Genomic DNA, 26,424 nt, shown 5'->3' with positions numbered 1-26,424 from the left:
CACCACCTAGACGCATGCTCATGTTGATCTTTGGACCTTGCACATGTGTAATAAAACACTGAGTCGGAGAGTCTGGCAGCGCTGGCACACAAACACTGGGTCGGGGAGGGGGGGACCAACGACGTCAAAGACAGACTGCAAATTTACCAGAAGTGGCACAATTAACGTTTGTCTCGGAAATTATCCACTGTGAGTCATTTGGACTGTATATTGTTTGACATTTGACCTCATATTCTCCCTCCTTCCTCAAGAACTTATCAGTTATGTAATTGTCTTTTGATGAGCTGGAGAAAATATCTTACTCTCGATGTTGTCTACTTGTAGATTGCATAAGGCGATCAATGATTGCATGATCATAAAGTCCGATAAAACGGATACTGCTGATTGGTAACTCGGAAATAAGTGATAGAAAAGACAATCAGGTCAGAAGGACAACATCAGCATCATCCGCACAAGAAGGATAAGCAAAGAAACTTGGCGTCAGTTGCTAAGCGGAGAAAATGTTTTCTAGGAACTCCGTGTTCGTCGGCCACCGAGTTCTAGAATTATGGATTCCAGCAGAGGAGGTCTAAGGGGGAAGTGCACGGAGTTAAGGAACCTATCTGGACTGTTCAAAAGGCAAACAAGCCTGTTAGCCTTGAGTAAAGTCCAATGGGGATCTCACACACACAAACCTAATAGAGGCGACGGAGCTGCAGGGTGTCCTGACTGACCACTGAAAAGAAGACCCTAGGGAACAAACGTTTCAGGGAAAAGTCTGGTGTCATGGATCTGGTACACAGCTGGGGGGTCGAGCTGGTACTGCACCTGCAGACCAAATACGGCGGCTACAAAGGCCTTTTTAATTTTGCTTCCACTGTGGCTGACCTGCACACGACCTTCTTCTTTTTCTTCCCCATCTGGTTCCATCTGCGGCGGGACATGGGGGTCCGGCTCATCTGGGTGGCTGTCATCGGTGATTGGATCAACCTGGTCCTTAAATGGTAATGCTCAGATAAGAAGTTGAGTCAGAATTGTTTTGGGGTTCAAATTTTTTTCTATGACAGGGTTCTTTTTGGAGAGAGACCATATTGGTGGGTTCATGAGACCAACTTCTATGGGGCAAAAGGGGCCCCTTTGCTGCAACAGTTCCCAATTACATGTGAAACTGGACCAGGTAGACCTTCTCATTGTGATCTGGTTAACCTCATTCCTGATTGTATCACGTTTGACTCGCTTCCAAAGTTCAGTCCTACTCAAGTCGATACAATTGCAGGAAGTCCCTCTGGTCACGCAATGGGTGTCGCGGGGGTCTGGTATGTCATGGTGACGGCCATACTCAACATTGCCGCGAAGAAACGATGTCTACCGTCGCTGTACAAGTGAGTTACGACAATATGGTCGTTGGGTTGTCAGATATCGGCTGTTGGTACCCCCCCTGTCATTTCTGGCAGATTCCTGCGTTTGCTTCTATGGGTCGTCATGGGTCTGGTGGTGCTGGTAGTTTGCATGTCCAGGGTCTACATGGCAGCCCACTTCCCGCACCAGGTCCTCGCCGGGCTGGTCACAGGTTAGTCGGCCGTATTGGTATAATTCGGAAGAGTCTGAAAGTGTCTCGTAATTTGTCAGGCATTATGGTGGCCGAGGTCATGTCAAAGGTGAAATGGATCTACAGAGCCAGGTTCAGGACGTACGCCATCACCACCCTCTTCTTGACCTTCTTCGCCATGGGCTTCTACCTGCTGCTTAAAGCTCTTGGTGTGGACCTTCTGTGGACCATAGAGAAGGCCCAAAGGTGGTGCACCAGGGCTGAATGGGTGCACATGGACAGCACGCCGTTCGCTAGCCTCCTACGAAACATGGGCAGCCTTTTGGGTCTTGGACTGGGCCTGCACTGGCTGCCTCCACTCGGCACCTCAGGTGCATTCAAGACAGGGTGCGTTGTCATCTCTCTAGGGCTGCTTGGGGTTTTGGACTCATGGACATTTTCCTCTGAGAACCTCGTGGCTTTCTACTGCTTGTCCTTCGGTAAGAGCGCAGTTGCACTTTTAATACCGACCGCGTTGACCCCACGGGCGCTCCACTGGATCATCACAAAAGGTGCAAGCAAAAAGTTGTGATCAGTGGGATTGATTTTTGTGTTGAATTATTACGCGCATGGGACCTTTTGGCTAATGCTAGTGTGCTAGCATGGAAAATGTAGTCCAGTTTTGTTGTTTTGCTAAGAGTTATTGTCTTATATACACATGCCGGATGCTTCAAAATAGTTTGGATTTAAAGTACAAGCTAGGCATTAGCTAATTGGCTATATGCTAAGTGCTTTATTATAGTTAGAGAATCTCAAATGGTCAGGGGCGTGCAGAGGGAGGGACCAATGGGGCGGCGGGACTAACGGGGTGGCGGGATCAATGGCCCCCAGAGCTTAATGGTCAAAAATATAAATACCAGTAGTCAAGTTAGCGACACGCTAAGCGATTGTCTTTGCGATTTCATTTGTTTCCTATCTTAAGCTTCCTTTTGTATTGATTCTTTTAAGTGTATAGAACGACTCAAATGGCAGTGTCCTAGTTCTATTTTTGCTCCCCAGCTTTTTTTAGCTTGCCAGTCACTGTTTGGATTAAAAAAAAAAAAAAAAGTCATTAGCTTACTAATGAGAGCTACCCGTAATAGCACATTGTTTTTTTTCCATGGGACACTTTGCAGTGATACTGATTAATTGTGCACATTAAACATTAACCCAAGCATGCGTCGCTCACTCGGCCGGCCGACATAGTGACACCGCCTCCATCATACGGCCACGTGAGGTCATGAAGCACAGTGTCTTAAATGACATGTGCATTAAGAAGTCAATTAAATGTGTCAATTCATCATTTTATGGTCAATTCCTATTTAAGTTATTAATCAGTTTGTGACTCCTTCGTTTGAAATCTGCTGAATTTTGTCCGCTAACTCTAATTACCATTATAAAAATTAAAGTGGCAAAGTTTATTAAGATACATGTTGCTACATGTTGTACAAGGTTCGAGGAGAGCATCACATATATGACATAATAACCTTGTGACATTCCGCCGCCAGCGAATCCCGAGCCTTTTTTGCAGCCGTCTTATCTACGAGCCGTGTCGTAATAGTTACGTCAACAAGACCGCAATGAAAGAAAGGCGGCAAAGAATGACCAGTGAGCGTTAGCAAGGTTGCACAAGTTGTTTTTACCAAGCGTGGCTTGTTTTCACACGTTATCTTATCTCAGGGGGAAAACATGTATTAAATGTGCTTTTCCTCAAATATTATAGTCCAATATTAACTAAGAGCTCTCAGAAAAAAATCCATATTCTTACTTTATCAATTGACATCGTCACAAGTGCGTGGATAAGATATGATGTAGAAAGTCTGAGTCGAATTGATTATTCACCACGGCATAGTATAAGACAAACAAGAATCTTACAAGAAATGTGTTTTTAGAAAAAAGGTATTTTATTGAGGGAAAATGGTGTCATGTGATGAGAACAATTATTTTCAGGGTGTTAACTTAATGTTCTTTTAAGTCCTTTAACTTGTCTACGCCACACTGGCGCCTACAGGCCAAAGCCTGTACTGCAACACGAAGCAGATGGAAATAAAATCCCACATTACTTAAAAAAAAAAATCAATAAGATCAATATTTTAATGAGGTGAATTTTTTCGTGAACCTAAAAGCTGACTGCACGACACAATATTCCTCGTTAGCCACTGTTCAGACAAAGAACAAAAGTTGTTCTGGAACCTTCACGTAAGCGCTACAAATCAAACCACTCCAACGTTCTCAAATTAAAAAAAGGTGCACTCGTGTGTAGAATGCGACTTCCCGAGCGTTCGAGCTCGTTAAAACTGTAGGGGGGGGAAAGTCTCACATTTAAAAAAAAAAAAAAAGGTGTGGCGTCCATCTGCATGTACGGGCTTTGCTTGATTGTATTGAAATGACGGAAGGAAGGTGCGTGCTTGCAGTTTGGCAGCGCTCAGTACAAAGCTTCGGCGTTACTGCTCCGAGGCCTTTTGATCTTCTCGATATTCTTCAGAATCATGTCGTGTAATGCCACCTGCAAAACAAACGAGGCGTGAGCATCCTAAAATATCCACCCTCACCGAGAAGACGTACGTATTGATTTCGAAGCTCCGATACGATGATCTTCAGACTGATGTATTCCTTTTCGTCGATCTCGGTTACCGTGCGCCGATAGTCCTCCTGGAAAACAATAATGAGCATATTTCTTATTATTATTATTGTGCTCGTCTGAGCTAAAATTACTTTCACTGATTTACAAATAGACTCACCACGTGAGGATATTTTGCTATTTTGGAAACCAGCTTCGCTCGAGTGATGTAGTATCTGAAACGAGATGAGACAAAAGTGTTAAGTTAAGGATGCTAAAAGAATTTATCGGTACTGACTAGAACGACCTGGATATCTGGTCGAGGTAAGAGGCCGCCTCGCCTTCCACCGTCCTCAGCTCGGCCACAGTCTCCTCCTGGATCGACACCCCAAAGTTGTTGCCGTCTTCTATCCTTGGAATGAGCAGCTGCACCCACATTTTGACCTGCGTGGGACGAGAATGTGACCCCTCAAGTACCTACCGTTTTCTTTTCATTGACGCTCACCGTGTTGCATTTTTCGATGAGCGTTCGGATCTCCGGTTTGACTTTTTCAATGAGATCCACCAGGTTGCCGTTGCTCTTCATCATTCCGCCTGGCATGACGAAGACCTTGGTGCCGGTCACTGAATGGGAGAAGAGGAATTAAGTGGCGGGACATTTTTCTCCGTGTGGAACTCACCCTTGTCCTCGACGTCTCCGTCATCCAGTTTTCTCTTTTTGGCATTTTGCTGGAACGACACGGATGTGAGAAAGGTCAACAACAACTTCGTCACTGGTGATGATGTCACAGTTTATTGGAGGCTCACCGAATCGAGTCCATCGTGGAGGTTGGAGAGAAGGATGGGGTCGGGCACTGTAAGGTTGATGTCTGAGTGGATCTCCTTCAGCTCGACAATGTTTATGATTGGCTCCTGCACGCAAAACAAAAAGAAAATCCAGTCAGATGTCAAATCACAAGAAGAATCTGATGGCTTCCATGGATTTTTAAAAAATGGATAAAAGTTTAATAATTCCTGACCTTGAGGAATTGATCGAGCTCCAGTAACTTTTTGGGGAAAAAACTTGCAACTAGGTTTTCTGCCTAATGAAAAGAAAGTTAAGAATGTAGTGACAATCGGAATAAAATAAGTTTCTGCTGATTGATGTTCTGGTGAATTCATACTTACCTCTGCAGTGATACGTTCTCTGAATGCATCAACCTGAACACACAAAAAAGTCTTTTTTACTGATCTTATAGGATTGTAGAAAAGATGACCCATTCATGTCCCCTACGTCTGCTCCATTAGGCTAACCCGGTAGCTATCCAAGATGGCCTTTTTCTCTACATGCGTTCCTAACTATTAATTACACTTCCGACCCGGTGAGTGGCGTAAAAATCTCTAGATCACGTTATACGCTTTGCTGGTGAAATAATAATAAATCCTTAGAAGCGTTGACGGCTGTGTTGGAGTGAACGGGAAACAAGCCGGCTAGCATGGCCCGATCATTCACATCATGCTAGTAAAAATGAAGCTAACGCGCAATAGCAAACTTAAAGCTTCAGGTGGACTTTCTGCAGGCGAGATCGTACCTTAGTTTTGATTTCATTATCCACTTTGAGCAGTGAAGACATTTTATGCTGTCGGATAGGCGATGAGCGATCGTCCCAACAGCATTAAATGGACTTGGAGGGGGGGAAACGTGTGGCTTTACAGCTTGCCAGCCACACTTGGTTGAGCGTATTGATGACGACATTAGAACGCGACAATCCTGAGGAGGGGGGTGTTGTTGCAAGTGCGCATGCGCATATACGTCACTGTATTTTTCTCGACGCAGCTGACGATGTAAACAAGAGAAGACAGTCGAGCGCAACAGGGAAATCGAGCTCACCGGCGACAACTCGAATTCAAAGACACTTTTTCGGGGGGTGGGCTCGCGATCGGCCCGAAATGGGGCTCCCTGTTACTATAAAAGTCAATTTTAGAGGGAACGTCAAGAGATTCCTGGCAGGCGACCTGGACAAGCTGGAGTGGAGCTCGGTGGAAGCCTGGGTGAGCTGCTAGCCGAGCGTGTTGGCGCAGTTCGGGGAGAACAAGGCCCAGACGTGGCCTACCCTTGAAAGTGGCCACATTAAACCGCGCGATGTTTTAATCGGACACTTTTTTAAAAAGTAGTAATCGTACGGGAAACGCAAGCGAGATTTTAAGTTGTAGCAAAGCTGCAAAGGTCGAGTTTTGCATGGTAGCAGCTAACGGATGGTGATCAAATATGTCTGCTTTCATCGCAGATTAAAGCGTCATTTGGAATTAACCACTTTCAAGTCAAATACTTTGATGAGGACAGCGAAGAGGTAATCATATTTAAGGCCGATTTGACACGTGATACCACTGATTGTCTTTTTAAATGATTTCCTCAAATGTCTTACTCTTTATTTCTTTAGATTTGCATCAACAGTCAAGGTGAGAAATACTTGTTTCTTCCTCCAGAGCTGATCCATGTTGTTTAGAAAAATGAAATCTATGATTCAATTTATTATTTTGCCTTTCAAATCACTTGACTAAGAATGTTGTTGTTATTTCAGACGAGTACGAGGAAGCCATTAAGGTACTGCTGATTTTACTGCTTTTATTGTTATTACTGTGTTGTTATAATATCTGATAGAAAATTGGAAAGTAGTATAATAGACAAGAATGATGCAGAGGTGTCATGGCATCACTGAAAGATGTCATTCTTTTATGATCTCTAGCATAAGGGCTGGTCGAATGTTTGATTTTATTAAGTTGAAATGATTTGTCACAGTGTTTTTATAAATGTAGTTTTTGAAAATTAAGATTAGACCATGACAAAAATCAGTGATTTATTTTTTTCTGTTGATGTTTGTTGCGAAGCATGATAAAGTTCATTCTTTGTTTTTTTTTTAAGACAAGTTCTATTGTTTACCGTGCGTCACCGTGACTGTGCTTGTTTACGAGCAGAGTGCCGAGAAGCAAGGCAACCACCTCATCATGAACGTCTACAAAATGAAGGGACAGGCCTGCGGTGGACCTCTGAAGACCGAGGTCAAGGAGCTGAAGGGGGACCTCCGACCGGCACCCCCTTACCCGTCGCGCGTCAAGACAGTCGAGAAGGGCACGCAGGTCACCCCGGAGCGAGAAGCTGTAAGGAACCAACGTGTTTTCACGTATGAGTCATAGGTCACCTAGTCAATGAATGACGTGTGTGACATTGCAAAACTGTAAACATTAGAACAGGAACATGAACATGAGCTATCGTAATTAATGATAACACTGAAACAAATTTGAACCAACCAAAAAGTCATTAATGTCCACGTCTTCAACACTGTGACCATCTTTGCTGTCAATGACAGCTTTGTTAACAATGCCGACCAGTTTTTCCACTTTGTGAGGCTCTTGCGTGAGTGTATTTTGCTGAATAGTCACAAGGTGTGTTCACATGGTTGTCGACCATCTTGGCTGAAGTTTGTTTTGGTCCTCAGGTGACTGCCAAGGACAACAAGGGGTCCAAAGCAGAAGATGAGCCTCCTCCCATGTGGTTCAGATCCTACATGGAGAAGGTAAAGGTGGTCCTCACGTTATATTGACCGTTCCCCTTTCACCCTGGCGCTAATGTCCTTGCTCCACAGTTTAAAGATGAAGTGGTGAAGGAAGTAGTTGAGCGCATGTGCAGCGACTTCTCCGGTCAATGTTGTACGCACAAGTCTCCCGCACCGCCGCCACCACCTCTTGAGGTCAGCGGGCCCAGTTGCGCTCCAGTCATGGGGCCCAGGCCAGGACCCCCCGCCACCACCGAGGGGCCCAAGCCAGGCCCGTCCACCTCCAGCGGGTCTCTTGGCTACACCCCAAACTGCAGCAGCTGCAACAAGCTCACCTCTGAAGGAGCCTACAAGTGCAGGTAGGAAGCGGAACCTCTGCACCACATCACTTCTCTGCTCATGTTGCCATTTTTTTTCCTATCAGTGTTTGCCCATCCTGCATCCTGTGCGAGATGTGTCGCCACAGCCACGACCCCAGCCACAATCTCGTGAGAACCAAGACACCCCTGTCCATCCCCGAGCATGGAATGTCAGGAGAATTGAGGTAAGCAGCGACCATTGTTATTTAAATTTTTTTAACATATTAATAAAAGTCTGCCTGATCACACAGGTTCCCAAGGCGAGGAGACAGAACGGTGCGCAAGGCCGAGCGACAGCGCCTCAAAGCGGAAAGGAGGCAGCTGCGAGCCGAAGTGAAGGAAATCAAGAAGAAACTCAGACTGGAGAAGCGGGGCCTGCAGTGGAGCGGACCCTCCACCTCGGGCCGAGCCGCCGCCGCCCTGACTAACATGGCCTCCGCCTCCACCCAGGCCCCTGCCCCGCCACCCCCGCCCGCTGCATCAGACACAGCCTCAGGTCCCGCCCCTGCCCCGGTCCCCGACCCCCAGGCCTCCAGTCCAGAGTAAGCGCCGCCTGGGAGGGGCGTCCAACAAGTGCTGGGTACCTCAAATCCAGCATGGATGCAAAAAGTCTTTTTTTTTTCTCCCCCCACGAAAATGCCACCTTTGTAATCTAGTCTGTATGAGTGTGTCGCTGGCTGCTCTGCGCTGGTGGGGAATTGTCGGAACTACCTCGGTGTGAAAACTGCTGCTGCTGCTGCTGCTTCATAGATTTTCTAAGAGAAATGCTTTTGACCTGCCCGCACTCAAATCTGGGCCCCTGGCGATATTTTTTTTTAATGGTAGACAACAAAAAATGAGTGAGAACGCAGGGCTGTTTTCAACAATGCTCTGTACACTTGAAACTAGGGGACCCGGGGCCTCGCACGCCTCCTTGCTGCCCACTATGGCCGCCTTGTTTCTGGATGAAAATCTGCCGGACGGCACCCGTCTGGAGCCCGGCACCAAGTTCATCAAATACTGGAAGATGAGGAACTCGGGAACTATCAGCTGGACCCCCGAGACCAAGGTACCCCTCGCTTTCCATCTGCCCCTCCAGAGGACAGCCTTCACTCTTTGACCTACCACTTTGAGCTCCTTTTCTCCTCTTAACATTTTCTTGATCATCTAATCTACTCACAAAAATTCGATTTCGGGTGAGATTTCAGGATGAACTGCTCCAGTTTTATACTGCGGAGTCTGTCTCGGGGCATTTTGGGGCTATGCTAAAGGTGGGAGGTGTCCGGTTTGAGTTGCGTATATTTTGACATCTCGCACCGCTTTGTGCACGTCCTGCTATTTTGTGTGTCCCATTTGTGTATATATATATGCGCGCGTGTGTGCCCAGCTGGTGTTCATGTGGGGCAACCTCGGCCTGGCATCGGAGGAGAGAAGGTCAGTGCCCGTCCCCTTGTTGCTGCCGGGCCAAGTGGGCGTGGTCAGCGTGACCTTTGTGGCGCCTGTGATGGAGGGCACGTACACCTCCCACTGGCGCCTGGCGCACCGCGGCCACCAGTTTGGGCCCCGCGTCTGGTGCAGCATCGTGGTGGAGCCCGGCAACGGCCTCAACGCGCTTCAGCATCACCGGAAACGACTGGTGAGTCATTCTGTTTTCTAAAACACCCGTAGTGTCATTAACGTTGCCAATTGCGCTTGTACAGAAGGAGCAGCTGAAGCCGGGGACGAAGGATGAGGAGGTCCGGTCCAAGGAGGGTTTGTGCGTGGACATTAGCCACAATGGCTTCTTCCTGCCTTACGTGGACCTGCTGACCGCTCAGGTGTGCACTTCACACTGCGCACACACAAAAACAGATTCAATATGAACTCCCGCCCCTCCCTTCAGGATCTTTTGTCCTTTGAGTTGATGGATATCAACATCGTGCAGGAGTTGGAGAAGGTTCCTAACAACACTCCCGTGGGTAAGCGCAGCAGAAACTGGAGTTCCCCCTCCATCACTGATCTAAACTTCATCTTAGGTGTGTTTTGAATTTGATTTTAGATCTGACGCCTTGCATCTCCCCTCTGCCTCATGATGCACCGGAGAAGGCGCCCACTGCACAGATTAAAGACGACACACAAGTCCAAAAAAATTTTGGTAAGCAGCTAAAAGGGTCGATTTGGCGCTGTTGGTGTGCATATTTTGGAAGGATGTTTGTCATTTTCAGGAGGAAAACCTAAGCACCCGAGGGAGCACCCATGGGAGGCGGCCCAGGACGAAGAGCACGAGGAGGAGATCAGCGGCGCTCAGTTCCTGTGCGAGACGGTCATGCGCTCCCTCACGTTGGAGGAGGCCCCCGACCACCGGCCGCTGCGCAGGAGCCAGCAACAAGCTGGCCGCCAAACAAACGGTGAGGAATCTGCGTTAGCGACTTAACGACAGAAAAAAGTCAAAGTGTTTCATGATTATTATTTTTTTCCAGTTTCTTTCCTCTCACGTGGTCCACATTTCGGTCTTGAGAAGGAGCCGTCGCCTGAGAACGGCGAGCAAGAAGGGCTGACAACACCGCAAGGTTGGGACAACAACTTTCCGTCCCAAAAACGCACCTGTAACAATCTGTGTCATCACGTGACGAGTATTTTCTGTTCTTCACAAAAAAGCTGAGCTGGAACAGCAACACGACGACGAGGATGATGAAGATGAAGATGAAAATGCAAAGGATGACAAAGTGGATGACTGGGATGAGGTAACCGCCATGTTTCACCTTCAAAGTGCTTTCAAACTAAAAATTGGCGCTCAACATTTTTATTCATCATCTGACCTTCCTCAGGTGAGCAGCCAGACGTCGTCCTCCTCCTCCTGTGACGACTTCATCATCGTCCTCCCCGACTGCTTCGACATGAGTCGCCCGCTGGGGGAGTCCATGTACAGCTCGGCCATGTCGCAGCCCGACGCCGTCGTCACCGCCACGCTAGCCAGCCCCGAACCCTCGCGAGAGGAAGACTACGCCTCAGACGAGGGCGAGGACTCACCGCCGCCGGGAGAAGAAGGCGAGGAGCGGATGGAGGATGACAAGAACCTGGGGTGCGACGCTCCACCGTCACCCGCCCTCATCATCCACAGCAGCGTCAACCAGATGCTGTGCGCCTCGCAGACCCTGGACGCCGCCACGCTCACCCCGGAAGTGGTGCCCCCGCCCCCGGCCATCTACTCACCCAGGTGAGCCGTGCTTCCTCAACGCAATCTTGATATAGCTTCTTGTCTCACGTTTTTGTTTTTTTTTGCCTTTTCAGGTCAGAGGCTTTGTACCTCGCAGAAGACGCTTGTCACACAGTCGACGAGTCGCACACGCCGAGGGTCCACGCCAACGGTGAGAGACAAAGGGACGTTTGAGTGAAAAGGAAATAATACGCCTCTGGTGATTTGCCGCGTCGGCAGAAAAGGCCCTTTTCCTCTTATCTAACACAAGCGTGTTGTGGTTCTTCTTGTTCCTTATTTTTTGCAGTTTCATCAGGTCTGTCCAGATCTGCTGGATCAGCATCCAGCGCCTTTGAGACGTACAACCCCAGACCCGGCAACGCGCTGCAGCCGAGGCGAGTCTACCTTCACCTCTTCATCTTCATAACGTTTCATTATCACGGCTAACTTGCGTTCATTGCAGAGGTCAAGGAGGTCTCACCGAGGGCCTGGTCAAGGGGGCTCTCTCAGTGGCCGCATCTGCATACAAGGCTCTGTTTACTGCACCCAACTGTCCCATCCAGGTACATCACGTGGTCCTTCAACTTGCAGATCCAATCTGTTAACATGTCCTGTGGGCTCTACAGCGAGGCGTGGACCCGGCGGCCCGCCAGGACCCCTCCCTCATGGCCATGCTTTTGGAGATGGGCTTCCGAGACCGCCGTCTCAACCAGCGTCTTCTGCGCAAGCACGGCTACAACCTGCTGCACACTGTTAACGAGCTGGTGCAGAGGGCCGAGGACGCGCCGCCCGCACGCGCCGTCCAGGCACCCCACTGACAAAAAGGCGCTCCATGATGTCTTTTTTTTCCTCCCCCCCCCCCCACTTCTTTTTATTCCTCTTCGATGATATGTCGAAACGTATTTAAAGGGTGAGCAGAGTATCGTTTGGACCAAGCGTGCTAGTGAAGAGCTGCTTGTAGATGATTCCGATTGGTGGTTAGCTTTATATGTGGGACGGAAATTGAAGTCTTAGTGTTTTTCTACGGACGTCTTCTTTTTCGATGGGGCTCGTGCTAGCATCCCTTTTCCGCTGCATGGTATCAATTTCTGTTCAGACAGGGTTCCAAATACTGATTTTAGATTCATTCATCTCTTTGGATCAAATTTGACTCCTTTACTGAACCGGGCTGGTACCTCTCGGTGGAAAAGCGATGCGAGTACGAACAAACGCTTGAATGTTGGTAGAAAAAGTGCAAATAGCAACGCAACCCTTTTCTCCGTATAACCGTAGTCCACTTTGCCTAAACAATGCAATCTTTTTGTATCCAAGTACTGTTCTCTTTTAGACGTTGACGTGTGGAATGTATACAAAGAATATATACCGAAATCTATATTACCGCGGGAGTTTCGAGTGGTGTTCCGGTGGTCCGCTTGACGCCTTCTTCCCGCGCTTTCACCAAAACCTAGCGAAGCTCGTATTAGCAACCTGAGATGTCTCTGCAAACAACACATTCCTCAAGCTCCAGTGGTACCAACACCTTTTATTATAGCTATCATTATTATTGCCTTTTTCCTCATATAAGCTTCATCACTATTATTAGAGTTGCTTGTTCTGCACTGTGTGGTTTTGAAGCGGATTCCTATTCCTTTATTGGAGTGAGTGTGGTTTTGAGGTATCGTGCTGTCCGTGTTGTGCTGACTGTCAAGTTCCGCTTGTTACATGTTTTGCAAACACTTTCACAACCCTTCTGCTGTAGATCCCCAAATAAAGAATTTGCACATGAATTGTATCTCACTGGTGTGTTTTGGGATTTATTGCTTTATGGGTGGCCTTATTTTTGAAAATATTATTTAAATAGGGCTGCAAAATGATCATGCTGAGAAATGAAACTGAATTGAATGGAAATGACTTTGCGTGAGGGTTCATGAGTCATCACGCTAGAGATGTAGTACACACTTTTGCCGTTAGATGGCAGTGTAGATCTACACGTGAAGAAGGCGGAAGTGGTCCGCCCACTGTTTAATTTGTTTATAGCGAGAATGACACGACACGGAGGAAAAGACGAAATAAGAGTTTAAACGTCGAAGGAAAGTTCCTGAGATTTTGGCGCTTAAAAGGTTTTTTCTTATTTTGAGAAGTTGTGGGTTACAAAGTAGCTTGGAAAGAGAATGATATCTGCAGTTTGAAACGAAAGACTTCGCTGATTTTTGGTGAGTAGTTTTGATCCCCTCGATAAACACATTTCACTCCAGATAAGCTTCCAAAAAGTCAAAATGTTAAAAGCTACACCAAGCCTCTTATGTCGTTTGAAGCAATATTGCAAACGATTTTGATTGCAAGCACAGGTGGAAGTGGTGCATTTGCAAAAAACAGCCAAGTCATGCAGTGAAATCTGCTAGTATTCAGAAATATATATTTTTAAAGATTAATACCAGTGTGTATTGTGCATTCTATTTTTTTATTAATGCAAAATCATGTGCACAAAGCTGCAAACGTTTAACAAAACTAAACGTGTACGGGGCAGTGAGAAGACGCCCACAATTAACAGGAATGACGCAAATAAATTAATACGAATAATTTTATTTCCTGTTCAAGCGGTAATCTATTTAGGACAGCATAATGCAATCTGACAAATTTAGAAAAAAAAAAATACGTCACAAAAACTAGATCGGGTAACGGCGGAGCGATAGTGTTCAGAAAAGTGACGTATTTATTTGGGAGCCTAATTAAAGTAGTTCCTGTTGCTCATAAACAAACATAAATAGATATTTCCGAAAGCTCAGCAAAGTTTTTTATTCATAAACAAAAATTTTCCAGATTTCTCCGTTTTGTGCCTATTTTATTGCAATTTAAATATAATGTGACATTATTATACAATTAATAATTTGACAGCTTAGAAACAACATTTTTCCAATGAAAGTACAGAAACTGACAGCATATATAGCATTTTTCGTGGCAGAATGAATATCTTTGTTAATGGGTTTATAAAAATGTATTCAATGTGTCACCATCGTGGACTATGACATGTCACAAAGGTGTTTTTATTGGTTCTGTATGGTACATAGTTGCATTTTTATTTCCATATATAAGGAGAAAAAAAGTCAGTAACCACTACTTTTATTTTTGAATGGTTAGAGTGACCCAGCCAGGTGTCATGGTTCTGAGCAAGCGCACAAGCGGAAGTGGGGAGTCAAGTCCGGACGGGGAGACCGAGTCTGAAACGTTGAAGGCGATGAAACATTTCCCACGGTACGGCTCCATCGTGGGCGATAGCTGCCCCACCTGTCGGGGCACTGGACGAATTCCAAGAGGTTTGTGTCATGCTTAAAAATGAGTAAATGATGGAAAATGTAAAAACATGTTGCAGAATTGTGAAAATATTATTTCTGTTCTAATAAGAGTCATCGATGTGGATGGTCGTTTTCGTTTTTAGGTCATCAAGACCAACTGGTTGCCGTAATCCCGTGCAATGATAAAAGACTCAAACCCAGACGCACGTAAGAGCAACCCAACACAAACGTGACTATTATATTATCACTTGTATGGTTAATATTGCCGTTCCACCGCAGGAAGCTGTATGTGTGCGTGTCCATGGTGCTGTGTCTCTTCCTCAGCTGCCTCATCCTCTTCTTTCTCTTCCCCCGGAGCATCACGTTGACCCCCGTGTCGGTGCTGTCCGTCATGGTCTACTTCACTCCGGACACAGTGCAAATGGAAGTCACGGTGAGCCACGCCCTAAATGACATCATCGTATAGGCAACAATTCCAAAATAAACACCAACTTCCACTTTGCCGACACTTGTGTGTTATATAAAATTAAAATGCAAAATCATATCCCTTAGATCAAAACAGTGGATTCATACAAATGAATGATTGGTGGCTTTTTGCCTATTACTGTATTGCTTCCACATGACAGACTCCTATAAAAGTGTACAAAGGTCAAAGTTCGCCTCTAAGACTTTTCCATGATGGCCTTATTATTTTACATCCTTCAGAATCTCATCAGAGTCATCAACGACAACTTTGTTCCAGTCCAAATCATGGCGCTGGACGTCCAGGGTCTGATCTCCCGCGTGGTGGTGGGCAAAATCAAGCTGTCCAACATGACGGCCATCCCATCACGCTCGGACAAATCGGTAAAATAAAAAAGTCAAAATGTGTTTTTATTTCTATTTTAACTTTTGTTTTTCCCCACTTTGACAGTACACGTATAAAATTGACCTGCCGGTTACCGATAAAGGCCTCAGGTGAGCGAATATTGAGATCTAGTGGTCTAACGTGGAGGTGATGTAACACAGTCAATGTCTTCTTCCAGTACTTATTGCCAGTCCACCGTCATCAAGATCCACACCTTATTCCTGGAGCTGCAGTAAGTCTCAAGGCCACACGAGGGCGCTCGTACTGTATCAGTTTTAATTAACTTTTGTTCCCAGGATGACCATGAACATCTCATACTTGTCCCACACCGAGCAGCTTTCCCTGGAGACCTTTGAGTACATCGACTGCGGCACCAACTCCACCATGCCGCATCCCGTCAGATAAACTTGAGCTTTTTTTTTCTTCCTATTTGTATTTCAAGAGCGGTTTTCATGGGAGAACTCAGGAGTATCGTTAGGTGTCCGATGTGGATTAGATGAGCAGTAAACCCCCCCACCCCCCCACCCCACTTCCTCACATCTGGGCTCTGTCGATTAAGATGTTATAAACAGGTATGCGTACATCCTGCTTTGCTGTGACCAAAGATGCACCTTTGTGACACTTGAATGCAAGATTAATCTAAAGAAAAGATTTTTGCACTTTTTTTTAATGTACCAAGTCAATTTCAGCTTTGACATCTTGAAGGGAATAAAACTAATCCAAGTTTGTGTATGGAAATTAAAATAGTATTTAGATGACGAACAGTATTTATGATCATTAGATTGTGTTCACGTGTAACTGTTCAATGTGCTGTTTTAATCACTGAATAAATTTAAATATTGAAATATATCAAACACTCGTGCGTGACTTGCCCTTTTTTTTTTTTATTATTTACTGTTTGTATTGAAGATCTTTTTTTTTATGTTTTAATTTTTCAGGATTTTTTTCCCCCCTAACTGACTAATTTACAAACTCAACCAATGGTTATATTTGATGCAAAGATTTTCATTAATGGCACTATGGAGACGGTTAAAAAGAGCCCAATTTAATTGAATCTAATTATTGAGATGCTTTTGAGAAGTTCGCCGTTTGTAGTTGGAGTACTTTCTGAGCATTAATCGGAATTGCATTGAAACAGCGACATTATGTGGCCATTCAGTAGAACTGCAGCTTCAGCATAAATACACAATTTACGATTTTATTCCATTACCTCTTCAGTTATAAACTTTCTGATATCAAAGAAGCATCAAAGATTGCGTTTTATTATTATTTGCATCAACTTTTACATAAATACTTGGTTTTTGGAAAGAAAGAATCATTGGGTTACATAATCAAGCACAGAAAATATATGAATATTGTTTTCAAACGTAAAGAATAATTCAAAAGTCATAGTTTAAGCAGTCAAAAGCTCTATCGAAGCAGAATAGATAAGTCAGCATGTTTTTGTTGTCTTCCATTTCAGAGTAACTTCCAGTCACGAGCCCGTCAATCTTGCATTGCCTTTTCTGATGGACACCCAAAGATGGACGTGAGTCAGCAGCATGCGGCAAGAACAAAGTGCAACATTACAATCTGACCTTTCTTGCAGATGAAGCCTTGAAAGTTGAGGCAGTTATCTTCCTTCCAAACGCTTTGGCCAACGACGAAGGAAAGACAGCGGGAAGGAGGGTCGAACTCTTGCACTATGGTAAATATAGAAACAATCTTAAATTCTGTATTTTCCCATATCATACCCAACAGATAATCCATAGGCCAGCCCTAACAAGAACCTGAAGTCCAACGTATGTATGAGGGGGCCTGTAATCTGTTCCCCCACCAAAACTCTCCATTTTCGTTCTTGCCGTCCATCCACAGAGAGGTGCCGTTCCAGAACTCCTGAAGATAGTCTACAAAAGGTAGAGAGTCGGCGGCGATACCGAGCAAAAACCAATCAAATTCCCGGGGGGTAAAAATTTGATACATTTTTAAAAAGCGACCTATATATGCCTTTCACATGAAATTAGTACCGTGCAGGAAGGTTTGTTCTTTGAGATCAGTGATGCGGAGCAGGTTCCCGTTCTTCACATAGCACATATAGTTCGCCTCGTCCCAAGTTGTCCAAATGTTGTTGTTGAACCAGTAACAGAAGTTGTTTGAGGGGTTGTTCACCCACCGACCGCATTCGTCACTCCAAACTTCAAACAATATACCATTTGAGGACAAAGTCGTACGTGTCAGGAAATGTCTTCCGTCGTGTGCTATACGTCACCTGTCTGATTTAGATTGGGTGTCTGGCCTTTTGGGTGGAGGAATGAACAGTGCAGATCAAATGAGAGAACATTAGGAGATAGTTTAGGCGGTAAAGACTTCTGCACCTTTTTTACAGATGAAGGAATTTTGATCGCTGCAATGGGAGTAGTAGAACCTATCAGGCATGGTGATCCCAAGACAAAAGGGGTCCACCATCCTCTCCAAGTTTAGACTGTAGTAAGGGTTTTCGTCCTGTTCAGAGGGAGGGTGAAAAGAACATTACAAATTGGTAATAATGATGACAAAATGATTAAATCCCAAAGTTAGTTTTGTCTTTTTAAATTTTATTGTAATAACTTCAATCTCTCGTTACCCTGTCTTTCAATATTTTGGGGTGTCACTTACTGCCCATGTTCCATCACTGTATATTGCCTCCCTTCCCGTATACTTCTTCACTCCAAGCCAGGTGCTATTTGACTGCATGTGAGCTTCACAAAAGGAGAACATCATCTTAACAGTAGCTAACCTTGCGGATGCAACGGAATAATTCCCGACATTGTCTTAAGTGACGCTTAAATTGGCGCTCACCTTTCACGAAGTTGGTTTCGTTAGCAGAGTGAAGGCTGAGCAAGTGACTTTTCCTTTCTCTGCAGTAATTCTCAGCAGCCTCCCAGTCAGCTTTCAGGTTTTTATTGTCAAACTCAAAATAATAACAAAAATGATTGAACGCCACTTCATCAGGGTTGCACTTCTTTTCAAATGGGTCGGAGCTGATTGCTAAAGTTAGAAAACAAAAGCAGCTTTAAGTGCATTTTCACAAATACCGCCACCTGGGCCCTACTATTTCTACTCCAAAAATGTACTTTGCTATCCACAAATTTAAAATATAGTCCAATTTGATAATAATAATAATAATAATAATAATAAATCCCGTATGGATTGACTCACCAGAAGTCGTGCGCAGGACAAGGTTAAGTAGCGCCTGCACAAAAAGCCATCGTGTTGCTTTTATCTTCAGTGTCCCATGGTTAAGGGCAGACATTGTCACCAGTTGGGATTACTAGCAAGTGATTTTTTTTTTTTTTAATTTGGCTCGAGGAGTCCGAGCAGCCAGCGAGGAACGCTCCAGACGTAAGGGCGCTTTTCTCTGTCAACGCTAGACACGCTTGAGTTTAAAACCTCACGTGATGAGAACCCATTAGGTCACAAAATTGCATCATTTAAAGGCAATCGTAATTAGTGATGAATTGATAAAATGATTTCGTCCAGCTTCTGACGTAACCACGTACAAGTCGCGTGAAACAAATTACGAGCAACAAGAACGCAACATTGAGAAATGATAAAGGCGCGTAAATAAGATAGATGCTCATTAACAATAACTTTTATGTTACTTTTTTGTATTACGAAAACGTATTTTGAGCTGTACCGAATAACAGTCCACTTTATTAGGTACAATTCAGGGCCGATTCTCCTAAATCTCATCATTGTTTGTGACGTCAGTCAATGACACTCCATTAGGTACACCATCATGCACCTAAATTATGTACGTGCACATATTTATGAACGAAAGCGTTTGAAAATATTGAAATTACTCAGGCAAAACACAGTTGGCAGTCATTGAAACTAAAGCATAAAAATATCAACAAATGGTAATCATTTATAAAAGATATAGATATTATGTATCCTAATAACACTGATTTTCATTTTTTTATTTCTAAAATAAAAATATGATACTTGATACTACACCAGACACCAAATCCAACTAAAAACGGCTACATAAATATTTGTTTCGGATACGCGAAAATTGCCGCTGACTGCATTTCTCATACTGACCACGAGACGGCGACAGAGTGGTATGCAATCTATACGCAGAGAAAATTATTGGCACATTTCTGTCACATAAAGAGAGATAATAATAGGATATGATATAATATTGAAAATCAAAATTAATATCAGAGTTGTGCTTTGACGGCTTTATTAAAAAATAAACCCATGAAACAGGTCTGGACAAAAATAATGATACCCTGATAAAGAGTGACGTTGCTACGTTGCCATGGAAACCTCATCCGGCCAAATGTCCCTGAAAATTTGTGCAATCATTGGATTGGAAGGATTATTGTGTTACATATCCAAGGATATAACATACATTAGTAAATATGAATCTTTTTTCAAAGATAAAGAAAAAAATTAGCAAAAGTCCAAAATTGAAGTCATAACACAAACATATTTTCTCGTTGTATTTTAATCTATTGTATTTATTTGTATATTTTTCCCGTTTCAATTTTGTATTTCACTATGATGAAAGTATAATTGATTTTTTACACAGACGTTCAATAAAAAAATAAAATAAATAAATATAGCAACAGGTGTCGCTCAGTGTTTTCGTCACTTCCGCTTTAGATGCGGCGTGTCACGGCATTACTGCGTCACTCCTCGTACCCCCCCCTCTTGTAATTAGGCGGGAAGCAATAAGGGTAAGATGGCGCTTCCTTTCACCAGTTTACTACAATTTTTATTTTTTAATTTGTAATGTGCTTTTGTTTCTTAAAAGTACAACACGGACACACACAGATATGAACATATACGCTACGCTTGTGTTACGGTGTTCAAGACCAGAAAAACTAATGGGGAAAACTTGTTTTTTAAAGATGGACGTCGCCGTCTAATATGGTGAAAGTTAGTTGTTTTTGCTACAAACATGTCGACGTAGATTTTCTACGTGTACTCCAGTTTCCTCCCATGTTACGAAAACTCCAAATTGTCTAATTGTGAATATGAGTGATGAATGGATGAATTCCAAGCACCTGTACTGTAAATCAAAATGGTGGATATATCGTATGGAATTTTGAAATACAAGATTCGAGGATGAAGGATTTTTATTGCCTCCTTTTGTGGCCTGTGTCGAAGGTAATTTGTATTTAAGGAAGATTTACCGTCAACCCTAACTAAAAACAAAACAATAGCTCATTACGTCGACCTGACTTTCAGTCGTGTCAAAATCTTATTAATGTATGATTTTTAGTGCTGAAATTGCGGAACATTTCAATCTTTGTAAAATGGCGGCCAGTGTTTTTTGTTTAGCTGTCGGGACACTTTCCAAGTGTGAATTGTGTTGCCATATTATTTTTTTCCCCTGTATATAACTGGCAATTAAAATAATTTGTGTGATTTCAGATATTCATGTGTTGTATGGCTGAAGAAAAAGCCCACATTCAAAGCTGGGAAACTGAGTTTGTCTTCACAAAGGACCACGATGAGGAGAGTCCAAGAAGATTTCCACTGCCTGTCAGGAACTTTAAAGATTCTGTCATACTGCCATGTTGTCACAGCATCTGTCCGAAATGTCCGAAGCAGTGGTCGGAGGAAAAATGAAATGGAGTGTGTCCAGTCGGTAGAAGAAGATGCTACTCCATGGATTGACTTCCCAACTTGGCACTGAGGAATGGACATCTGCAGCTTACATGAAGAGAAACTGAAACTTGTCTGTTTAGCCCATCGGGGCTCTGTGTGCCTCATCAGCTGAGATGCAAAAATCCACACTGGCCACGTCTGTCCCCTCGAAGTTCTGCAATATCTCAAAGAGACAATCCAGTAAGCACTTGAGGATGCAAAGAAAAAAAGGGGACATTACACGAACATTAGAGATGGCTGGAGTGAACAAAAAGCGTACATCAAGGTGCAGAGGGAGCGTGTTGAAAGGAAAATTAGAAAGAAGTATGAGGAGCATCATCACTTTCTGCAGGTTGAGGAGGAAGTCAAGTTGTCTGCTGTGAAGGGAGGAAAAGTGGAAGAAAAGTCAGATTCTCAAGGAGAAGATTGAAGCTCTCAACAGAGAAATGGTCGCCCTCTCGCATTTCCTTGATGAAGAACTTCCAGACTGCAATGAGCAGAATCCAACTGGTGCCTGACGAGCCCGAGTGGCCCTCAAGAGCTCTGCCGAATAAAGCCAAACAACCTCAAGTTCAACATGGTGGAACAAATGAATGAGATGGTCGCCTACATTCAGCGCGATTCTGGACCGAAACACGGCCAGACCAGCACTTGGTCCGGCCGATGATCTGACCAGTGCGAGTCAGTGAGCAACCTCCAAAGATCCCAAAGAGGACAGACATCTGGGATGTTGAGGTGAGAGACAACACAAACGTGCTGCCCCAAATATTGCCCATATTCATATTTTTTGTAGTTTCTTCACTTTTGTATTTTTAATTATCTAACATAAAGATCAGACAAAAAACCTCAAAGAGGAAAATGCAGTTTTTAAATGATTTGATTAAGGTGAATAGTTATACAAAACAACCTGGCCTTGTGAGAAAAAGTACTGACTCTCATCAAATGTCTTTTTTTTTTTTTTAAAAAAACACAACATGACATTTGTCACATCCCTGTTAATTCGAAATTCGTAAATTATTTTTAATAATATGCAAGCATGTATGGATGAAAACTACTAGTGAGGTAAGACGTCTTCCTGTAAGATAAGATGACCCTTTGCAAGATTTTACTTTGTTTTTGAAAAGCAGTTCTTTAATTTTGAGTGATACATGTTTTAGAACAAATATTTTGTAATTTTGAGTGATATAATTACCCTTTTAGTTAGGCATTCTTGTGTACACATTTAATTCTGTCAAGTTTATTGTTGTGTGCAATGGTTACCACTAGGTGTCACTAATTATCCATCCAAAATAACGACTTGGTTTGTACCGAGTGAAAAAGTATCAGTGTCATCGAATACCGATTAAATGAAACAAATTTGCATGTAGTTTAAGATTGCATGAAAAACTTTAGCAATTGTGTCCCCACAAAGTGTCCTATGACGCATTTAAACGAGATAAATGCCAGAAAAGACGCCACAAAGCGCGCATTCGTGAGTTCTCTGATGTGGCGTGACGTCACCACGGCTCTTGAGTGGACTGCGTTCGTGGCGGCGGCGGCCGAGAAGTGAGCGACTCAGTGTTGCTCGTGGACCACCGCGGCAGGGCAATCCAGCCGTGTTTTGATGACTAAGTGCAACATGGATGCATTTGAAGACATTTATGTCCTTGCGCACGTTGGCAAGTCGTACTTGTGCCTGGCGATGCGTTCACGGGCTTGAAGAAGAGAGAGACCTCGTTCAAGGTACGTACTGAACGCTAAATGTTTATTGCTTAATGTTCATGTTTTTAGCCATGTAACAATTGTATGCATGTTTGCATTGATTTAATTTTAAACCTAAACCCGGACTGCCATTAAAACCTGACTAGACGTTTATTACTTGCGTGCATGCATAACTCAGTTTTTGTAGTGCTGTCAGCGTTTTGAAATAAATGCGTATAAACAAGCAGTAGAGAGGTTTTGATGGAAATCAGGATGTCAACAACCGGATTAAACCATCATTGCCATCTGCATGCATGGATGCATTCAGTCCAGTGCTGCAGTGAAATTAACGTGTGAGGTTGAACATCCTTTTAAGAGGATTAGTTTTGGTAAATGAGACACCGGACGCCTCAATTAACTTGTTTTTGACTCTCGCAAAGGAGTATTGTATTATCTGCTAGTCCATCATGTCACTAGCATAGATAGGTGAACAAAGATGCAAATAGTTGTACTGCATTATATATATATATTTTAATTGATTTATAAATTGTACATAACTGATCATTTTTGGACTAATTTGAGAATTTCTCGAATGTGATGCATTCACTGTCATATCTCTTGTGTTTATTTGTGGACCTTTTAAGCACTTTCTATCTTTATTTTTTTGCTAAGGTTGGTGATCCCATCTGACATGCAGACCTTGTAACAAAAGCACAAGGGGATCAAACTAGGAATCCTCACGGAAGCCACGGAGTTATGGGTAACTTCCTGAGTGACATGCCGCCTCCCGGCTCCTTCCTGCCTGGCTTCAAGTGCCTCCATGTTGTAGTGATCGGGCTGGACTCAGCTGGAAAGACCTCTCTGCTGTATCGGCTGAAGCTGAAGGAGTTTGTGGAAACCATCCCCACGAAAGGCTTCAACACAGAGAAGGTGAAGGTTTCGGTGGGTGGTTCCCGAGCCGTCACCTTCCACGTGTGGGACGTGGGCGGCCAGGAGAAGCTGCGGCCGCTGTGGAAGTCTTATACGAGACGCACCGACGGCCTGGTGTTTGTGGTGGATGCCGCCGAAGCCGAGCGCATGGAGGAGGCCAAAGTGGAGCTCCACAAGATCAGCCGCAGCTCGGAGAACCAGGGTGTGCCTGTCCTGATCCTGGCCAACAAGCAAGACCTGGACACGGCGCTATCCGTAGGCCAGGTGGAGAAGCTGCTGGGGGTGCAGGAATTGAGTGCTGGAACGTTACGCCACGTGCATAGCTGCAGCGCGGTGGACGGCCGTGGCGTGCAGCAGGGCCTGGAGAAACTTTACGACATGATTCTCAGGAGGAAGAAGATGGTCAAGCACAGCAGGGGGAGGAAGAGATGAAAAGCATGGAGTATGGATGAGGAAGATCACGACATTGACTGGTGGCAGCAAGAAGCACAGTTCCACTCGCAGAAGAAGATTAATTACAGTCATAGGAAAAAGCTGCAATCACAACCCAATTTAATAACTAATGTCAAACTCAATTTGCAACATTGCCCTTAAAATGGTGTGGTCTAGTCTCTTCCACGAACAACCCTGGCAAATTTTGGCTCCACCCCAACATACAGTTCAGAAAGAACATCTGTGATGCGTCACTTTAACATATTTGCATGACACCAATTACTACTTTCCTATTATCCAGGGCTTTGCCCCTATCCTAAGGCATCTTTCCATGACAAATATAAAACTTTGGAAGTCACGTAAAGTCAACTTTTTTATGATAGGTTCCAAAAAAAATAAGTGAATAGGCGCTTTCATAGCATTGGTCTTCCCTAAGTAGTTTTTCTCCAGTATATTTTTTTTTTAACAAAACTAAACCTAAGAAGCTAGGTGAGTACGTTTGTATTCCTCTGGCAGCATGATGACTGAGGAGGATACGAAATAATTGTTAACATATTTCCAATCTGCCAGACCAAATTAATTCAATTTTGAGCCGCAATAAGTAATTGATAACCTAGCTCACAAAAAAGTCACCTATTTTAATAATCTCGTTAATATTTTCTGGTCTCCTTGGTTAGCAAACTTTTAGTGACATTTTTATAGACTTCACCAAATGAGTCATGTAGAAAATGTTTTTAATCATCTTGCTGTTTGTTCTGCAATGTACAAAAACTTTTTAGCGCCCGTTTGTGGTCATGGGATCGGAATGCCACGACGAAGAGAACATAGAAGCTGTTTGTTTTTGTAACCCTGGTGAATGAATAAATCAAAGCACCACACTTGAGACATTGTCATCTTTTCTGCAAGTGCATATGCACATGCGGTGATCGATCCTTTAATCAATACTGAAACCAATCCAACACAGCTGGTGTAAAGACAAAAAAAATTTTAAGGTGTGGGAGCATCGGGCGTATTGACATATTTTCTAATTTAATTCAATTTGCTTTCCCACAACTGCGTTATGCAACAAAGCCTAATAACAGCAGTACATTGTTAAGCCGTGTATTTTTGTGTGTCTGTGTATTCTTGCGCCGCATAAAAAGGCAGTGGGTAATGACTTCAAATTCGTCCTTGGCAATTTTGCACTTGGACTTGTGTGACCTCCATGTCCAAACTACCTGCCTCTGCAAGCTCATTAAAAAAACAAAAGTTTCTCAAGGATGTCTTTAGCACAATCGTCCCTACACAGCATCTGGCCTGCTGACTTCATTAGCATTGTAATGTAGCAGCAGCAGACCACAGATACTGTGGAAGTGTCAATCAGCCCAGAACACACACTGTGACTCTGGACTACTTTCGAGGAAGTCTTAATTCTCTTTTCGTGCCCTGTCGTTATGTGATCCATATTCAGTATTTCTGTTTTGACATATTGCCAAAACCACTTGGGGTGGATTCTGGCTCACTCAAGATAACGAAAATGGATACATTTGGTGTAAGCAATAGTGAGTTGTACCAACCTCACACTGAGCATGTGACCGACTGCCTTCCCGTATCGCAATCATGGTTCCCTCCCCTGTGGAGGCAAACTGATCATTGTCTCTTCTGCACAGTCTTTGCTTTGTTTTGCATAGTTTACTTTTCAGGCCCTCCCGTCGTTTCTTACCTCGTGCTCTTGACAAGATCCACAGCAGGTAGGCAGAAGGTTTAGGTTGTGGAAGGATCCCTTGAATTATTGGACGCAAAGCATAAAGCTCATCTCTGGGCTTTCAAATGAAATGGGGTCTGGTTCTCAGCATGTTATCCCAGTACTCAGTCTTGTTCATTATTTCTGAAGTTAGGGATATTTTCCAAACTACCATGTATAGTGTTTGGGTCACTCCAAGTCTTTGTGACACATTGTGGTACTGTTCTCAACCACAAATTTTGATAGAACTAGTTACCCTGCAGTCTTTGGACCTCAGTTGTAATCGCAGTGCCTTCAAATCCCCACACCGTCTTGCACTGATTACAAAGAAACAATCTCTGGAAGAACCACGGATCACTGACCCATGTTGATCCCAAATCTTTCATTCAGTGGGGTGTCTCTGAAGGCCATGTTCAGGAAAAACAGGCCCTGTAGCTTTTGGCGTAATCTTCCTCAAAGTCCACATGATGAAATACAGACCCCAGCACCTCGTAACGCCCCTTAACAGGCGTGAGACATAATTTTCTATCGCCCCGGCAACCTGACTTCATCAGTCCCCGAAGGGCGATGAAGGGGTCAAAATGCTTTTGTGGCAGCATGTCCGATCCAGCGGAGGTTACCAAGGGGGCAGGGAGATTATTAGAGGAGAAGATCAATACCGAAGTCATGAGATCTGTTGACCCTTTTGTTCGGATTCACTGTCCATGTTAGTAGGGTCACGTGATGACCGTGTCTCAAATTTCTCACACCCTTTGAGGAGCTCCGGAAT

At 44.0% G+C, this 26,424-nt stretch overlaps 6 protein-coding genes and 1 pseudogene across 7 annotated transcripts; 5 read left to right on the top strand and 2 right to left on the bottom strand.

Moving 5' to 3' along the window:
- The first annotated feature begins 104 nt into the window (after positions 1-104).
- g6pc1a.1 (glucose-6-phosphatase catalytic subunit 1a, tandem duplicate 1) lies at positions 105-5,250 on the top strand. The gene is made up of 5 exons (XM_088360561.1): positions 105-983; positions 1,047-1,156; positions 1,256-1,361; positions 1,434-1,549; positions 1,609-5,250. Exons 1-5 carry the CDS (start codon positions 766-768, stop codon positions 2,097-2,099), a joined length of 1,041 nt encoding a protein of 346 aa, XP_088216687.1. The 5' UTR covers positions 105-765; the 3' UTR covers positions 2,100-5,250.
- Positions 3,430-5,844, bottom strand: psme3 (proteasome activator subunit 3). Its single transcript, XM_088360562.1, has 10 exons — positions 5,678-5,844; positions 5,274-5,306; positions 5,126-5,188; positions 4,914-5,018; positions 4,787-4,835; positions 4,612-4,730; positions 4,414-4,550; positions 4,288-4,342; positions 4,112-4,198; positions 3,430-4,052 (listed from the first exon to the last, which is right to left on the bottom strand). The coding sequence occupies exons 1-10, from the start codon at positions 5,717-5,719 to the stop codon at positions 3,972-3,974; spliced, it is 771 nt and encodes a 256-aa protein (XP_088216688.1). The 5' UTR covers positions 5,720-5,844; the 3' UTR covers positions 3,430-3,971.
- A 59-nt stretch (positions 5,845-5,903) lies between these two features.
- On the top strand, positions 5,904-12,918 carry nbr1a (NBR1 autophagy cargo receptor a). Its single transcript, XM_088360559.1, has 22 exons — positions 5,904-6,137; positions 6,374-6,436; positions 6,527-6,545; positions 6,668-6,690; positions 7,062-7,244; positions 7,583-7,660; positions 7,730-7,998; positions 8,064-8,183; positions 8,250-8,540; positions 8,887-9,046; positions 9,365-9,613; positions 9,678-9,794; positions 9,860-9,935; positions 10,016-10,111; positions 10,182-10,364; positions 10,437-10,526; positions 10,615-10,700; positions 10,785-11,173; positions 11,248-11,324; positions 11,460-11,547; positions 11,616-11,715; positions 11,779-12,918. The coding sequence occupies exons 1-22, from the start codon at positions 6,036-6,038 to the stop codon at positions 11,968-11,970; spliced, it is 3,051 nt and encodes a 1,016-aa protein (XP_088216685.1). The 5' UTR covers positions 5,904-6,035; the 3' UTR covers positions 11,971-12,918.
- A 212-nt stretch (positions 12,919-13,130) lies between these two features.
- On the top strand, positions 13,131-16,125 carry tmem106a (transmembrane protein 106A). Its single transcript, XM_088360052.1, has 8 exons — positions 13,131-13,344; positions 14,270-14,445; positions 14,568-14,631; positions 14,704-14,857; positions 15,130-15,270; positions 15,338-15,381; positions 15,450-15,503; positions 15,568-16,125. The coding sequence occupies exons 2-8, from the start codon at positions 14,289-14,291 to the stop codon at positions 15,674-15,676; spliced, it is 723 nt and encodes a 240-aa protein (XP_088216178.1). The 5' UTR covers positions 13,131-13,344; positions 14,270-14,288; the 3' UTR covers positions 15,677-16,125.
- Positions 16,126-16,506: 381 nt separating this feature from the next.
- Positions 16,507-18,671, bottom strand: LOC148382611 (macrophage mannose receptor 1-like). The gene is made up of 9 exons (XM_088360155.1): positions 18,449-18,671; positions 18,089-18,277; positions 17,906-17,988; positions 17,626-17,752; positions 17,520-17,546; positions 17,278-17,445; positions 17,041-17,157; positions 16,849-16,953; positions 16,507-16,776 (listed from the first exon to the last, which is right to left on the bottom strand). Exons 1-9 carry the CDS (start codon positions 18,540-18,542, stop codon positions 16,757-16,759), a joined length of 930 nt encoding a protein of 309 aa, XP_088216281.1. The 5' UTR covers positions 18,543-18,671; the 3' UTR covers positions 16,507-16,756.
- A 1,231-nt stretch (positions 18,672-19,902) lies between these two features.
- LOC148382610 (uncharacterized) lies at positions 19,903-21,598 on the top strand (annotated as a pseudogene). The gene is made up of 2 exons (XR_015853965.1): positions 19,903-19,974; positions 20,675-21,598. The product of XR_015853965.1 is annotated as an uncharacterized LOC148382610 (transcript).
- A 771-nt stretch (positions 21,599-22,369) lies between these two features.
- Positions 22,370-24,815, top strand: arl4d (ARF like GTPase 4D). Its single transcript, XM_088359590.1, has 2 exons — positions 22,370-22,612; positions 23,243-24,815. Exon 2 carries the CDS (start codon positions 23,327-23,329, stop codon positions 23,930-23,932), a length of 606 nt encoding a protein of 201 aa, XP_088215716.1. The 5' UTR covers positions 22,370-22,612; positions 23,243-23,326; the 3' UTR covers positions 23,933-24,815.
- Positions 24,816-26,424: the final 1,609 nt, after the last annotated feature.

This window comes from Syngnathus floridae, chromosome 18 (genome assembly GCF_059516105.1).
Source record: "Syngnathus floridae isolate MCC-2025c chromosome 18, RoL_Sflo_1.0, whole genome shotgun sequence".
Taxonomy (NCBI): Eukaryota; Metazoa; Chordata; class Actinopteri; order Syngnathiformes; family Syngnathidae; genus Syngnathus; species Syngnathus floridae.
This window is presented reverse-complemented; position numbering and strand designations above follow the sequence as displayed.